At 47.6% G+C, this 15,457-nt stretch overlaps 2 protein-coding genes and 2 pseudogenes across 4 annotated transcripts in view; all 4 read left to right on the plus strand.

The window, feature by feature from the left end:
- ZBTB39 (zinc finger and BTB domain containing 39) overlaps window positions 1–2,700 on the plus strand; it is a 23,092-nt gene extending 20,392 nt beyond the window's left edge. For all 3 annotated transcript variants that reach the window (XR_006784624.1, XR_006784625.1, XR_006784623.1), the window contains exon 3: window positions 2,590–2,700. The gene's annotated coding sequence lies outside the window, so the exon portion shown is untranslated. The remainder of the gene's footprint in view (window positions 1–2,589) is intronic.
- The window catches only part of LOC123812755 (retinol dehydrogenase 16-like), a 27,917-nt gene extending 20,183 nt beyond the window's left edge, over window positions 1–7,734 (plus strand). The window contains 4 exon segments of the mRNA XM_045829593.1: window positions 2,590–2,971; window positions 4,941–5,199; window positions 6,065–6,228; window positions 6,664–7,734. Coding sequence (XP_045685549.1) covers window positions 2,590–2,971; window positions 4,941–5,199; window positions 6,065–6,228; window positions 6,664–6,881 — 1,023 coding nt within the window. The 3' untranslated portion in view covers window positions 6,882–7,734.
- On the plus strand, window positions 1,585–2,186 carry LOC123812513 (annotated as a pseudogene).
- On the plus strand, window positions 6,885–13,825 carry LOC123812572 (annotated as a pseudogene).
- The last annotated feature ends 1,632 nt before the right edge of the window (window positions 13,826–15,457 follow it).

Raw genomic sequence — 15,457 nt, forward strand, 5'->3', positions numbered from 1 at the left:
CCTACTGTTCCTCCCTCAGATTCCCCCACCTTCCGATCCCCAGCACCCACCCCATGGTCTCTGCAGATGTGTTGACAATCCCTCTCTGATTCCAGAATTACTCAGTTTTGATTAACTTTTGTTGAGCACCTAATGTGTGCTTGACAGAAATTCCCCTTGAATTCTCCAGTGCTTCCTAAGGCCCTGACTTCCTAAGGTTTTACCATTTTGATGACAACATATGGTTTCTTAGACTCCTTGGGAGCTGGAGTTGGAGTCATCTTGAATCTCCTCCCTCACTATAAATAGGAGGGAAATGGAGGTTTTGGGAATCTCATATTGTCAGACAATGTAAGAAATGCAGGAGAAAAGGCAGAATGAAGCAGGATATTGCAGTGTCATCTAGTTCCACACCCGTGTGTCTCTGTGAGATGCTAGGCGCTGCCAAGTGCTGGAAATGTAAATATGACGAAACTCAGTCCCTTCCCTGCAGAGGCTTCGGGTCAGTGTTCTGGTATTCAGTGCCCATGGGTGAAGTCCATGTTGCTTCATAAAATGAAGCCATTGCTTCACGCTTACCCTGGAGCATCTGGATTTCTCTCACTTCCCTTCCCCCAAAACAATGATCATTGAGCCATTTTGTAGTGCTGGAGGAAAGGTGTTCAAGAGGTTTGTGCCCACCTCCAGGAGTCCTCTCCAGAAGATCAGGGAGCTATGGACAGGTTAGGTCTCTGGTCTGAGACACAAACCACTGATGCTTTACTGCCTGACTCCACCAGGGCTACAACTGAGGGGCCTGGCTACAATGGAGGGAGAACTGCACTGGCAAAGAGGTCCAATGTAACCCAGCCTCAAAGTCCCTCTGAACCTCCGCCAGCCTCACCGCCCGCCCCGCCCCCCCCAGGCCTCTTTTCCTGAGAAGGCGGTCCAGTCATTTCTGGGGATGTGAGCAGGACCCAGGATCAATTGAGTCAATGCCACAGGGGTGCCATGTGGAAGCTGTCTCACTCCCAGCTTCGCTCCACTCACCAGTCCACCCCATTTTAGGAAATGGTTTCCTCAGGCTCACTCTGAAGCCCCTCAGAGACAGCTGCTCTGGGCTCCACAGTCTCTAGTCCTTCCTTTAGTCTCCTGAGGGAGCAGCTCCCTCTGCCTGCCATCATCCCCCTGATACAACCTGAAATGAGACACTAGCAGTTATTGGGGTTTACAGCCCTCCCTGATAGTAAAGTTAAGGACCCATCCTTGATTTCTTTTCAAGTCAGTCATTTCTGCCTTTGGAGTTCATGTCTGGGTCTGGATTCTGCCTGCAAGGCTGTCAGGGGGAGCCTCAGCCCAGGACAGGCAGAGGGCCATGTAATCGACATCAGGGCGGGGGACAGGACATCTTCATGGAGTGAGAGGCTGACAACCATTAGGGCCACTTTTTAAAAGTCCATCCTTTCAGCCCTCCCAGGCTGCACGAGACGCTTCACTGAGTGAGCTCACCCTGTTCCCTTCTCCCTTCCTTACCTTTGAGCTCAGACGCCGCTGTTTTCTCCTGAACACCTTTCTGCCACTGAGAGTTACTGTATCCAGAGGCATCTTGAATGTCAAGTTTTGCAGATGTCACCTAAAGGAAAAAGTGGTTCTGGAAAAGGGGAAAGAAGGGGAGCAGCATATGGGAGTGATAGTTCTGACCACAAGTCTCAGGGTCCCAAAGGTGGTAGCAATGCAGTAAAGGTCAGGTACATTCTGTGCGAGAAACACGGAAAAATCATGGGAGCCTTGGAAAAGTTAAAGTCTGGAGTGAAATTCAATGAAGTGGCCACACGATGTAGTGAAGATAAAGCCAGGCAGGGGGCGACCTGGGTGGGATGACCAGAGGGTCCCTGGTGGGACCATTTCACGAAGCGGCATTTGCTTTGCCTGTAAGTGGCCTGGACAAGCCTGTGTTTACAGACCCTCTAGTTAAGACAAAATTTGGATATCGTATCATTATGGTTGAAGGGAGAAAACAAAATTGTATGGAATACAAAAAAAAAAAAGGAGGGATCTTTATACTCTTTTCTTTCTCTTTCTAATTCTGGAAACTGACAAAGCTTGTTTTCCTCAGTCAGTTCTGTGCTGAGCCATATGAGGGGACCCCAGGCTCAGAGGCTATGCCAGTGGCCAAGGTGACACAGCAGTTGGAGCAGAGCTGGGTTTTGAACCCAAGTATGTCTTGATTCATAGTGTGTCCTCTTTATAGAATCTCCAGTAGGTCAAGGGACAAGGGTTCCAGACTGGAGCAGGGAAAAGATAGGAAGACAGTTCTGTGCCATGAGGCCATGATCACAGGGGGCTCCAGTGTGTATGTGTGTGTGTGCACGCGCATGTGTGTGTGTGTGAGTATGATAGGTTTGGTGGAGTGGGAGGACCAGGAGACAGTGGTTGAGAGAAGTATACATAGATCAAGGGGTAGTCTGAGAAATGCAATGTCCTCTATTAGTAATGGTGTGAGCGTGCCAAAGATCATATGAGTCGGGGCCAGAATCAATAATACCAGATGTGGTAAACAGGAACAATCTGAGGACTCCATGCCAGAAGCCTGGAGTTTGGTGTGCTAACTCATATCCTGTGTGTCCTTAGGTCCTCCTGACTGAACACGGGCCACCTTCGTATTTCACTCTTGCCTGCCTGCCTATCCCCTGCAAAGCCATGTGGCTGTACCTGGCAGCTCTCGTGGGCCTGTACTACCTTCTTCGCTGGTACTGGGAGAGACAGGTGGTGAGCCACCTCCGAGACAAGTATGTCTTCATCACGGGCTGTGACTCAGGCTTCGGAAACCTACTGGCCAGGCAGCTGGACCTGTGAGGCTTGAGGGTGCTGGCCGCATGTCTGACAGAGAAAGGGGCCGAGCAGCTGAGGGGCCAGACGTCAGACAGGCTGGCGACAGTGATCCTGGACGTCACCAAGACAGAGAGCATTGCTGCGGCCACCCAGTGGGTGAAGGAGCGTGTAGGGGACAGAGGTACCTCACAGATTTCTCAGCTCTTTCTTTTCTTTCAGTGAAGGGAAGACCCCTTGTCTGCTACTTGGGAAAGATTCCCAACATCTTTTCTGGGACTTGAAGTCATACCAGCTTTCTTCACCTCACCCAGCTAATCGCCAAGTCTTTTATCTTTCCACGGCCCCCCACACCTCCCGACCTTGGAGCTGTGCAGTTTTGAGGAGAGTTTGAGCTGATGAGAATTTGTCCTGGCAGAATCCTGTCTCTGGTGTCCCCTCCTCTCTCAGCAGAGGTTCTGATTTCCAGATATTGAATGCCTTGGAGAAAGCAGGGTCCACTTTCTGGAGGAGGGGTGGAGAAGAGGGCACTAGCCTGAGGCTTAAATGGGTGGCTGCGCCCAAATGAACAGCACTTGAGCTGGGCCCCTGTTCTCAGCACATCAATATCTTCATGCTGGTGACTCATAATCATCTAACCAGGGAGGTGATATCATCCATTTTCAGATGATGACACTGAACTCCCAGGACTCACCTAAGGAAGGTCAGGAAATCAGTGCGGGGTCACTCACTCCTCTCTCTCTCTTTCCTAAGCTACAATTGTGCCTGTCCAATTATGGGGAAGAAAAGAACATCATTTTCCTGTATCTAAGTATGAATGTACAATACGATCAATGTGGAAAACACAGAAAAGTACAGGGATTTAAAAAACCTCACCCCAAATCTCACTACCTAAAGATGAGTGCTATTAACATTCTGATACACCATATTTTTTGGACTATAAGACACCCCCCACCCAAATCTGGGAGGGAAAGGGGTGTGTGTCTTATAGTCTGCATGCAGTTTACCTGGCTTGCTGTGGGTAGAGGGTAGCGGTGGAGCGGAGTCACAGGAGGAAGCAGCAGGGTCGCTGCTGCATTTTCCTCCCAAATTTGGGGGAGGTGCATCTTATAGTCCAAAATATATGGTACATGGTATTATATTTTGCACATAGTTGTCAAATCCTTTGCATTAAAAGAAGATAATACTTTCATAGCATGGTGAAAATTTCTTTAAAAACTTAATTTTTAATGACTGAGACATTTCTATCCTTCTGAATAACATGACTTACTAAAGCAGTATCTTATGGTATGATATGAAATTATTCCCTACATTTTATTCATCATATTCATCATAAAGATATCTTGGGAAACTTATTTTTACTCAAATCTCTATCTATAACCATGTACATTAATTGGGTTCTTTGAAGGAAAATATATGCTGGGAGGATGATTCCTGCAAGGGCAGGGCCTGTGTGAGCAGGCCAGGGACTCCACGCTGAGTCAGTACTTCCAGAGTCCTCACCGCCAGCCCTTGTCCTGTGTCCTCCTGGCCTCTGCTCCTGCTGCCCTGCCATACGTGGCTGGTACATCTTGACATCTCTGGGACCGTGCCTTTGGATCTTGCAGAGAGATTCACACGAAGCACAGGGGACTATGGGCCAGGGGCCTCGGGGGAGAGGGTCTCCTGCACAGGTGAGAGGGGAAGGTGGCGCTGACTGGGGCTCTGAGCGAGGTCTGTGCCTGCAGGTGGGAAGGGCAGCCTGGGTCTCCCAGAGAGCCCACCCTTACGCAGCTCTGTGTCGATACAGGGTGTGTCCAGGCCAGCGGCCTGTGGTCAGTCACAGACTTGCTCTCCATGGTTCCCCACACCTAGCTTTCTGATCTGTTTTACCCAATCAAATTGTCCCCAAATATTACCCATATTTTATACTTTTGTCTTTTATATAATGTGGCAGGGGGCTGGACAGGAGGACTAAGTCAGAAGGAAGGCATACTCTCTGTTGCCAACACCTTACAGGGCCAGCACTGCCCCAAGCTCTGCTGATGGCACGTAGTTGTCTGTTCTACCCACTCCCCATGCCACCTCCTCACAGGGTTAGCAGGTGAACTGAGTCACAGCTGTGTCCTCACTGCACGGCCTCAGCAGTTGCTTTCTCCCCTCTGTGTGCCCAGGACTCTGGGGCCTGGTGAATAACGCTGGCATCTCCATGCCCACGGCACCTAATGAGTGGCTGACCAAATAGGACTTCATGAAGATTCTCGATGTGAACCTGCTGGGGTTGATTGAGGTGACCCTGAGCCTGCTGCCCCTGGTGAGGAAAGCAAGAGGCCGCGTGGTCAACGTCTCCAGCATCTTGGGTCGTGTGTCCCTGTATGGTGGGGGCTACTGCATCTCCAAGTACGGCGTCGAGGCCTTCTTGGACTCCCTCAGGTATTGGGCTGGGACAGAGGCCCCCTTGGTCCTCCTGCTTCTGTGCTTCAGGGGAGCCTTTTCCAAGGGGTTGTTGACTTCACACAGCCTCAGAGTCTCTTCCTTCCAGCTCCTTTTCTCTTGCTTTGTGCCAGGCATTCGTTGGGAAGCATCTATTTATCTTCTGAGGATTGGGATGGGCCCCAGGACATTAACGTTTGATTCAAGCTGTCCCTGCCCATAGTCAGAAAGCATCTGGGGCAGAATTGGAACCAATATTCTTCAGCTGTGCAGCCCGTTCATGAACATAATTGCTGCGACACTTGGGTGCCGGGATCCTTATTAGCAGTGAAGCCTCAGGGAAGCACTTTATTCAGGGAGCTTCTCCATCACATCAGCAGGGGAGGCTGCACTGGCTGCAGGGCTGAGGATGGCTGTGATGTGGAGGAGCTGAGCCCACAGGCAGACAGATGCTCCTGGAGGCCAGACGGCCTGGAGGTTGACCTGGGTCGGGGAGAAGAGGGAGGGAATTTAGGAGTACGGGAACGATAAAATGGGCACCACCCAGTTTTGATTGCATGTGACAGAAATACAAGGAGGCAGAATTTAAGTGGCACCTTTCAGCAGAATTGGTAGGATTTAGAGTTAGAAGCAAATGTATGTAAAACTTGGAAAAAAACTCTGCTGAGAGGCACTACCATTATCATACATTTCCCCTTCCTATGCTACACTTCACAGCTCCCCAGGCTTTTGAGCTTAGTCTACTGCAACCCTATATTGATGTTTTATTTGTTGTTTTTTTCCTGGTGTTGTGTGTGTGTGTGCATGCACGCGTGTGTGTATAAGACTTCTGAAGTCCTTTCCCCTCTGCCTGTGTGCCTTGCAGGAGGGAGCTCTCGCACTTTGCGGTGAAAGTGGCAATCATCGAGCCCAGTTACTTCAAGACCATTTTGGCGAGTTCTGAGACGGTTTGTAGGAGCTTCCAGGAGACATGGGATCGGGCCAGCCCAGAGGTGAAGGAGATCTATGGGGAGAAGTTCCTGGCAGCCTGTGAGTGAGCTGTGTGGGTCATTGGGATAGCGGCACACCACTTTCTGGAAGCCTGGTTTATAATCAGTACCACCTAGAGTCTCAGGTTCAACCTTAGTGCTCTGACTCACCCACAAACAGGGGACCTTTGGTTTCATCTCCGTAGTCCCACATGGTCCAACTGGTAACCCAAGGAAGGGATCCAGGCTTGTCAGAGCCAGCACCAGTGTCTTATGTGAACTTCTTGTTGTGTTGAGGAGGAAACTAAAGCCAGAGAGAAAAGATAGTTGTGTAAAATAGTTGTGCCTGAGGTAGGAGTGAGGTACTCTCTGAGGGATTTGGGTGGATTGACTGTGTAGAGGGCCAGGAATTCTAGAAACCCATTCCATAAGTTGATTTTAATGTAGGAGTGGTCGGAGGTGGGAATACATCTGGATTCTTTCTCATTCTGGACAGCGATGAAGTCATTTGGGTTGTTGGACAAAATGTGCACGAAGGACCTGTCCTTGGTGACGGACTGCATGGAACATGCCCTGATCGCCTGCCATCCCCGCACCCGATACTCATGTGGCTGGGACTCCAAGCTCATCTACCTTCCCATGAGCTACATGCCCACTTTCCTGGTGGATACCATAATCCGCTGGAGCAACCCAAGGCCCGTGAAGGCCCTGTGACCCATGACTGTGGTGCACAGTAAGGCAGAGTTGGGTACTATGTGAGGGAAGGGATGTATCCGTGGAGAGAAGTATGGTGCATTTTGCTCACATTCTCAATAATGTTACTTAAGTAAAATTAAATAATTAAATCAAAGAATATGCATTTCCTTAAGGCCGGGGAAGTTCAGGGAAGTTTTCTGAGCAGAGCAGGGACTAGTTCTCTTTCCAGTATCCCCACGGTCAAACTCTGCCTGCCCCCACCTCCCTCACCATCCCCAACTCACTGATCACCCTGCACCTACTGACCCGTGTGCCTTTTCCCTCTGTTTCTTCCAGAGAAGTTTTCTGAAAGCTGAGTGGACTGGGGAACTAGTGGGATGTGGCAAGAATGGCCTTTGGGAGGGTGAAAGGGGACATTGGGACTCCCTGGAGCCAAGGGTCCAGTCTACACTAAGGTGTGGCACCTAGCCTCCGCACCTTTCCCCAGAGCCTGCACCATTCACTCCTGGGTGAAATTTGGGATTTTCCAACAGAGAAGATGAACTTGGCTTCCTGAGCAGATAGTGCCTTGGAATTAATGCAGGTTGTCTCAGATCTGGTCTCTACTCACCCTAGCCTGGGATGTCAACTGTGTCTCTCCAACCAGGGTGTCGAAAGTCATTATTCATGGCTTTCTTTCCCTCATTTCTTTGTTTCCTGTTTCCTTTCTCTTCTCTAGGTTTCCCTTCATTTCTCTTACTCATTTCTCTCTACCTATCTATGTCTCTCTCCTATAAGATATTGTTGAATAGGACTTCCGGCCAAGATGGAGGCATAGGTAAACACACTATGCTTTCTCACACAACCAAAAGAAGGACAACCAATTTAAAAACAAAAAAAATAACCAGAACTGACTGAAAATTGAACTCCATGGAAGTCCCACAACCAAGGAGATAAAAAAAAAAACATTCATCCAGACCAGTAGGAGGGGCGGAGATGGGCAGCCAGGTGGAGAGGACTAGGGGCAAGGCAGCGGCTGGCAGGCCCAGTGAGGCAGCAGATTGTGGACCAGACAGTCCCACATTTGTGTGCAGATAAACTGAGAGGAACTGGGGAGCGAGACAGACCGCACAACCCAGAGTCCCAGCACAGGGAAATAAAGCCTCAAACTACTCATTGAAAACACTTGTGGGGGTTGAGGTGGCAGCAGGAGAAACTCTCAGCCTCACAGGAGAGTTCCTTGGAGAGACCCACAGGGTCCTATAATGCACACAAGCCCACCCACTGGGAATCAGCACCAGAAGGGTCTAATTTGCTTATCGGTAGTGAGGGAAGTGACTGAAAACTGCAAAGAGCAGAACAAGTGGCATTGTTCCCTCTCAAATCCCTCCCCCACAAACAGTGTCACAATGCAGCAATGTGGGTTGCCCCACCCTAGTGAACACTAAAGCCCTGCCCTTTACTACGTAACAGGTGCACCAAGACAAAAAAAAAAATGGCTCAAATGAAAGAACAGATCAAAGCTCCAGAAAAAGTACAGCTAAGCAATAAAGAGATAGCCGACCTATCAGATGCACAGTTCAAAACACTGGTAATCAGGATGCTCACAGAATTGGTTGAATATGTTCGTAAATTAGATGAAAACATGAGAGCCATGCTAAATGAAATAAAGGAAAATGTATAGGGTACCAACAGTGATGGGAAGGAAACTGGAACTCAAATCAATGGTGTGTACCAGAAGGAAGAAAAAGACAAACAGAAAAGAATGAAGAAACAAACAAGAATTCAAAAAAATGAGGAGATGCTTAGGAACCTCCAGGACATCTTTAAATGTTCCAACATCTGAATTGTAGGGGTACCAGAAGGAGATGAGGAAGAGCAACAAGTGGAAAAGTTATTTGAACAAATAATAAAGGAGAACTTCCTCAATCTGGCAAAGGATATAGACCTCCAGGAAGTCCAGGGAGCTCAGAGAGTCCCAAACAAGTTGGACCCAAAGAGGAACACACCAAGGCACATCATAATTACATTAGCCAACATAAAAGTGAAGGAGATAATCCTAGAAGCAGAAAGAGAAAAGGAGACACTTACCTACAAAGGAGTTCCCATCAGACTGTCAGCTGATTTCTCAAAAGAAACCTTGCAAGCAAGAAGGGGCTGGAAAGAACTATTCCAAGTCATGAAAGGCAAGGACCTACATCCAAGATTACTCTATCCGGCAAAGCTTTCATTTAGAATGAGATGGCAGATAAAGTGCTTCCCAGAGAAGGTCAAGTTAAAAGAGTTCATCATCTCCAAGCCCTTAGTATATGAAATGTTAAAGGGACTTAACTAAGAAAAAGAAGATAAAAAATATGAACAGTAAAATGACAAACTCACAGTGATTAACAACTGAACCTAAAACAAAAGCAAAAACAAACTAAGCAAACAACTAGAACAGGAACAGAATCACAGAAATGGAGATCACATGGAGGCTTATAAGAGGGGCAGTGGAAAGGGGAGAGAGGAGGAAAAGTAGCATTAATGGTAGGTAGAAGATAGACAGGGAGAGGTTAAGACTAGTATAGGAAATGTAGAAGCCAAAGAACTTACAAGTATGACCCATGGACATGAACTAAAGCGGGGGAATGTGGGTGGGAGGAGGTATGCAGGGCAGAGGGGAGCGAAGGGGGGAAAATGGGACAACTAATAGCATAATAAAACAGATTAAAAAAATAAATAAAACCCTAAAAAATAAACAAAATCTTAAAAAAATTATATTGTTGAATATTACTCTATTATCTCAAACTCTGTCCATTCACTTAACAAAGATGGGCTTATTGCCTATTGCATGCTAGGCAATGAGGAGCAGGAAAATGACCATCCCTGCCATCCAGTAGCTATAAATGTGTTTGCAAGCCCTGACACCCTGCAACCACAGCATTCCTACTTCTTCTCCTGCACGCTTTCCCATATCCCATGTACCACGCTGTTGTTCACTCAATAAGATAAATTTAATCATAACATAAATTGGAACCACACACCCATCCTCACTATATGGTCACAGCAAATGTTGCCCCCACTGTGCCCAGGGCTCAGTGAGGCCTGGTGAATAATGCTGGCATCTCCATGCCCATGCACCCTATGATTGGCTCATAAAACAGGACTTCATAAAGATTCTCGATGTGAACCTGTTGGGGGTGATCGAGGTCTGCTGCCCCGGGTGAGGAAGGCAAGAGGCCATGTGATCAACGTCTCCAGCATCTTAGTTTGTGTGTCCATGTATGGTGGGGGCTACTGCATCTCCAAGTTCGGCATCCAGGCCTTCTCAGACTCCCTCAGGTATTGGGCTGGGACAGAGGCCCCCCACCTCCGTCCTGCGTCTGTGCTTCTGGTGGGGACTTTTCCAGGAAGTTCATTTCACACAACGTCAGACGTTCTTCCTTCCAGATTCCTCTCTCTTGCTTTCTGCCAGGCATTCATTAGGAAGCACCTTTTAATCTTTTGGGAGTCAGAATGGGTCTCAGGTCTATAAAATTTGATTCAACCCCTTCATGCCCTGAAGGAGGGCCCACAGTAGTAAAGTGGCTGAGGTAGAAATGGAATCCAGATAACTTGGCTGCTGAGCCTGGGTCCTTAACCCTATGTTATTTAGTTTCTGGAAGCCCCTGAGCTCAGGGTAGAGGAATTGACTCAATTCTACATATATTTCTGGGTACTTCTGTGAATGCACAATTAATGTATGAGGATAACTAGGTTTGTTACTTGAGACACAAACTCTTGACTGCTGTGAAAGGGACAAGAGATACAGAAGTGGTATGGCCATCTCTTGTGATATAGTGGCCATGTTAGCCATGGTGGCCGTGGTAGACAGTGGAATGAGGGGAGGGTTTGGAGAGAGGTCTGAGCTGAGGATTGAAGAACTGAACTTGTACTTCCAGCCAAGATGGAGGTGTAGGTAGACTGTGTCTCCTCACACAACCAAAAGAAGGACAACAAATTTAAAAACAAAAAAATAACCTGAACTGCCAGAAAATCAAACTGTATGGAAGTTCGACAACCAAGGAGTTAAAGAATAAATATTTATCCAGACTGGTGCACCGAGACAAAAAAATATGGCCCAAATAAAAGAACAGATCAAAGCTCCACAAATGGAACTAATCAATAAAGAGATAGCCATCCTATCAGTTGTAGAGTTCAAAACACTGGTAATCAGGATGCTCACAGGCATGATTGAGTATTGTCACAAAATAGAGGAAGAAGTGAAAGCTATGAAAAGTGAAATAAAGGAAAGTGTACAGGGCACCAACAGTGAAGGGAAGGAAACCAGGATTCAAATCAATGATTTGGAGCAGAAAGAAGATATAAACATTCAACCAGAACAAAATGAAGAAACAAGAGATCAAGAAATGAGAAGAGGCTTAGGAGCCTCTGGGACAACTTTAAACATCCCAAAATCGGAATCATAGTGGGGCCAGAAGAAGCGGATGACCAAGAAATTGAAAACTTATTTCAAAAACTAATGAAAAAGAACTTCCCTAAGCTGACAAAGGAAATAGACTTCCAGGAAGTCCAGGAAGCTCAGTGAGTCCCAAACAAGTTGGACCCAAGGAAGCACACTCTGAGGCACATCATAATTACATTAGCCAAGATTAAAGACAAGGAGAAGATCTTAAAAGCACCAAGAGAAAAGGAGACACTTATCTACAAAGGAGTTCCCAGTACACTATCATCTGATTTCTCATTGGAAACCTTGCAGGCAAGAAGGGGCTGGAAAGAAGTATTCAAAGTAATGAGCCCTGGCTGGTGTGGCTCAACGGATTGAGCACCAGCCTGTGAACCAAAGGGTTGCCAGTTCGATTCCCAGTCAAGGCACAAGCCTGGGTTGTGGACAAGGTCAAGCCCCCAGTAGGGGGCATATGAGAGGTAACCACACATTGATGTTTCTCTTTCTCTCTTTCTCCCTCCCTTCCCTTCTGTCTAAAATAAATAAGTGAATTTTTTTTTTTTTAAAGTCATGAAAGGCAAGATCCTACATCCAAGATTACTCTATACGGCAAAGCTATCATTTACAATGGAAGGGCAGATAAAGTGCTTCCCAGGTAAGGTCAAGTTCAAGGACTTCATCATCACCAAGCCCTTATTATCTGAAAGGTTAAAGGGACTTATCTAAGAAAAAGAAGAAGTTAAAAAATACAAACATAAAATAACAACAAACTCACAACTATCAACTGAACCTAAAACAAACTAAGCAAACAACTAGAACAGGAACAGAATCACAGAAATAGAGATCACATGGATGGTTATCAGTGGGGAGGGGGGATGGGGGAAAAGGTAAAGGAAATAAGAAGCATAAATTGGTAGGTACAAAATAGGGGGAGGTCTGAATAGTATGGGAAATGGAGAAGCCAAAGAACTTGTATGTACAACCCATGGACATGAACTAAGTGGCAGGGAGGGAATGTTGGTGGGGGGGGGGGTGTGGAGGGGAATAAAGGGGAGAAAAAAAACAGGACAACTGTAATAGCATAATCAATACATTAAAAATAAATACATTTTACAAAAGAAGAAGAACTGAACTTGGGAACCTGGCAACCTAGCAAAGTAGGATGGGAAGGCTTCCTGGGTGTGGGAAGTAAGGGTGAGGAATGATTGACTGCCTATGCTGTGGGGTCCTCCAGTGATAAACAACTTGGCCTGGCCTGGCAGGAAGGGTGCTGGGGAGGTGGACATGGTGGGCTCATGAAGGGAGGTGGGCCCTGGACAGGCTGCTAACTTTCGCGCTGTTGGAGGCAGCACAACATCATGGGTTTGTTTGTTTTTTTTAATCAAATCAGCCTCCAGAGAACACACTGGCTGGAGGGTAGGGGATGGCTCTGAATGGGGGGAAGCTGAGACACAGGCAGAGAGATGCTCCTTAGAGGACAGATCGTCAGGGAGTTGACTAGAGCAGTAGAGGGGAGGGAGGTGACTGAGGAGTATGGAGGTGATAAAAAGGGAAAACTGGAGACTGATGGAATGTAAGGGGGGCTAGAAGGAAATAAAATAGCATTTATTTGGTACTTTGCAGCAGAATAGGTAGGATTTAGAGTCATAGGTTTGTATATGTAAAATATATAGATAACTACTTTAACTCCACAGAGACTATTTCACCTTCAGATTTTTCTCCCCCTGGCTGCTGCACTTCACAACATCCCAAGCTTTTAAACTTATTTTACCCAGTTTTCTTTGGGATTGTACTGTTTTTGTTTGTCTTCCAAGACCACCTTACCTCCCTGCCTGTGTGCCCTACAGGAGGGCACTCTCCCACTTTGGGGTGAAGGCAGCTGTCATCAAGCCCCATTGCTTCGACACCCACAGGAGCAGTCCTGACATGTTTTCTTAGCGCTTCGAGGAAGCATGGGATTGGGCCAGCCCAGAGGTCAAGGAGATCTATGGGGAGAAGTTTCTAGTTCAGTGAGTGAGCTGTGGACCATAGGGAGAGAAGCAAACCATTTTCTGGAAGTGTAGGTTCCTCATTAGAGCTTCTTACAGTCACAGGTTCATCCTTCTGGCTGATTCATCTACACAGTAGGGACATTTGGCTACATACCCCTGATTCCATGTGGTCAACTAGTAACTTCAAGAAAAAGTTTAGGTTGTTAGTGGGGGACTACTGTGTCATGTAAAGCCTTGATTATGTTGAAGAGGAAACTGAAGCCAGAGAGGAAGTTCTTTGAAACTTTCTAAATTAGAGCCATGAAATGGAAAAGAGGAATGGGGAAGTGTGTAAGGATCCTTTCTCATTTTGAACAGAGAAATAAAATTAATCAAAATAAATAAAAATCTTTTGAAAACATGCAAGTTGAATTTATCCATGGTGATGGACTGCATGGAGTGCGTCCAGAACTTACCTGGCTGAGAGGCCAACCAAGCTCACCTACCTCCCCATGAACTATGTGTCCACCTTCCTGGTGGGTGCTGTGGTCAACTGGAGCTCCCCAAAGCCTGCCAAGGCCCTATGAAGCCAAGACTGGGGTGCATGGAGGGTAGAGTTGGGATGCTATGTGAAGGTTGATGCTTTATGGGGAAGAAAATAAGGTGGAGGGAGTGAGCTCTTCAGTCTCTACAGTCATGTTGTTTACTCTCCTCCTTACCTCTGCCCCAGGTTCTCCCAGGACTCTGAGGCTATCAGGAGGGAAGAACCCCACTTTGAGGCTGAGGAACAGGGACCCAGTAGCACACAATATGTGCCCCATTGCCTGAGCAGCTTCTCAAGGCTCTGAGCCTTGTGGACCCAAATCTGTACTTTTGGGAAAGAGTGAACATTTAGGAGGGGGCTCGGTCCCATCTTCTCTGCCTCTGTTTATCTCCTCCCAGTGTGCCTTGGCCCTGGCCAGTCTCCCCCTCCCACAAGGTGGAAATCGCCTAGAGGAGGTGAAGGCCCCTGTCTACTGAAGATACCCGTGGATAGAGGTAGAGGTGTGGAGGACGATCACCAGGCTGACTCACCAGGGAGGCCTGTCATCTGAGGGTGGGTGGCATTCCCAGCCCTAGGAAAAGAGCCTTCTATGTGGTCCCACAGCACTCCAAGCCTCCAGTCCATGGCCTATTTTGTGATGTTAGGAGTTTGAGCCCAGGGGAGCACTGCCTTAACCAGTAGTCAACAGAGAGGCCCATAATATGATGAGCCAGGCCTAGGCCTGTGCTGGGGCAGTCCCAAGTCATCCTTTTCAAGATCCAGAGGCAGCCCCTGGGTCTCGTTTGTCTTCTCAAGAACTGGGTTACTCCTGGGCCTGCTCAGCCTTCAAGTGAAATTATCTGACATCTCCCAGCCAAGACTTCCCTGTCCACTCACCCAGGAGGCAGAGTTGGGAAATGCCTTCTAGATCCAGTGTAAGCGGTGTTATGTCTCGGAGTGGTTATGAAGTAAGCGAGGTTTGCTTCCATCACTTCCCATATAGGCTTTGGGTTTGTTCCCCAAAGGTGGGTACACAATCTGACCTCCCACCACCCTTGGAATGGAGTAGCCAAGCTCTCTGCCCTTTTCCAAGGAGACACCTACTTTGACTGATTCTGGAACTGACCAACCTTGGTAGACAGTGGAGCACAGAGATGCATCTTTGTCCTTTCACTCTAGGGAACTTTGTGTCAGAGTTCCCTGGTCATGAGTTGGTCACCAGGCTCATCCTGAGGAGTGGTGACCCTAGAGGTTTATCCAAAGAACCATTGTAGACTCTAGTATCACCTGTGCCTGCATCTTATACAATCCTGGGTGTGGTCCCTCATGACTCACACCTCTGTCTCACATCCTTATTTCCTTATGTTGACCAGCTTCCCTCCTACCTTTCTGTGAGTTCTTGTGATCCCCATGGCCTGGAATCTCTCCCTCCCTTCCAAGTCCTGACCCTGAGAACTTTCTAAGCAGCTCTCTGGCCCCAGTCTTCTGATCCTCCCATGTGTCCCTCTCAGAACCAAGGACTCAGCCCTGCGCCCTTTCTGCAGCTGCCCAGGGAGCTCATGACCCATCCTCATGACCTCATCTCGTTGATATTCATATCAGAACTCTCTCTTCTGCCTTCTCTCTCTATGCTCAAAGTGTCCCCCCTCCTATTACTCTTGCCACCTGTGGTTCTACCTGTTATCAGCCCATACAT

Source organism: Phyllostomus hastatus, unplaced genomic scaffold, assembly GCF_019186645.2.
Source record: "Phyllostomus hastatus isolate PE091 unplaced genomic scaffold, TTU_PhHast_1.1 phas_scaffold_93, whole genome shotgun sequence".
NCBI classification, from domain to species: Eukaryota; Metazoa; Chordata; class Mammalia; order Chiroptera; family Phyllostomidae; genus Phyllostomus; species Phyllostomus hastatus.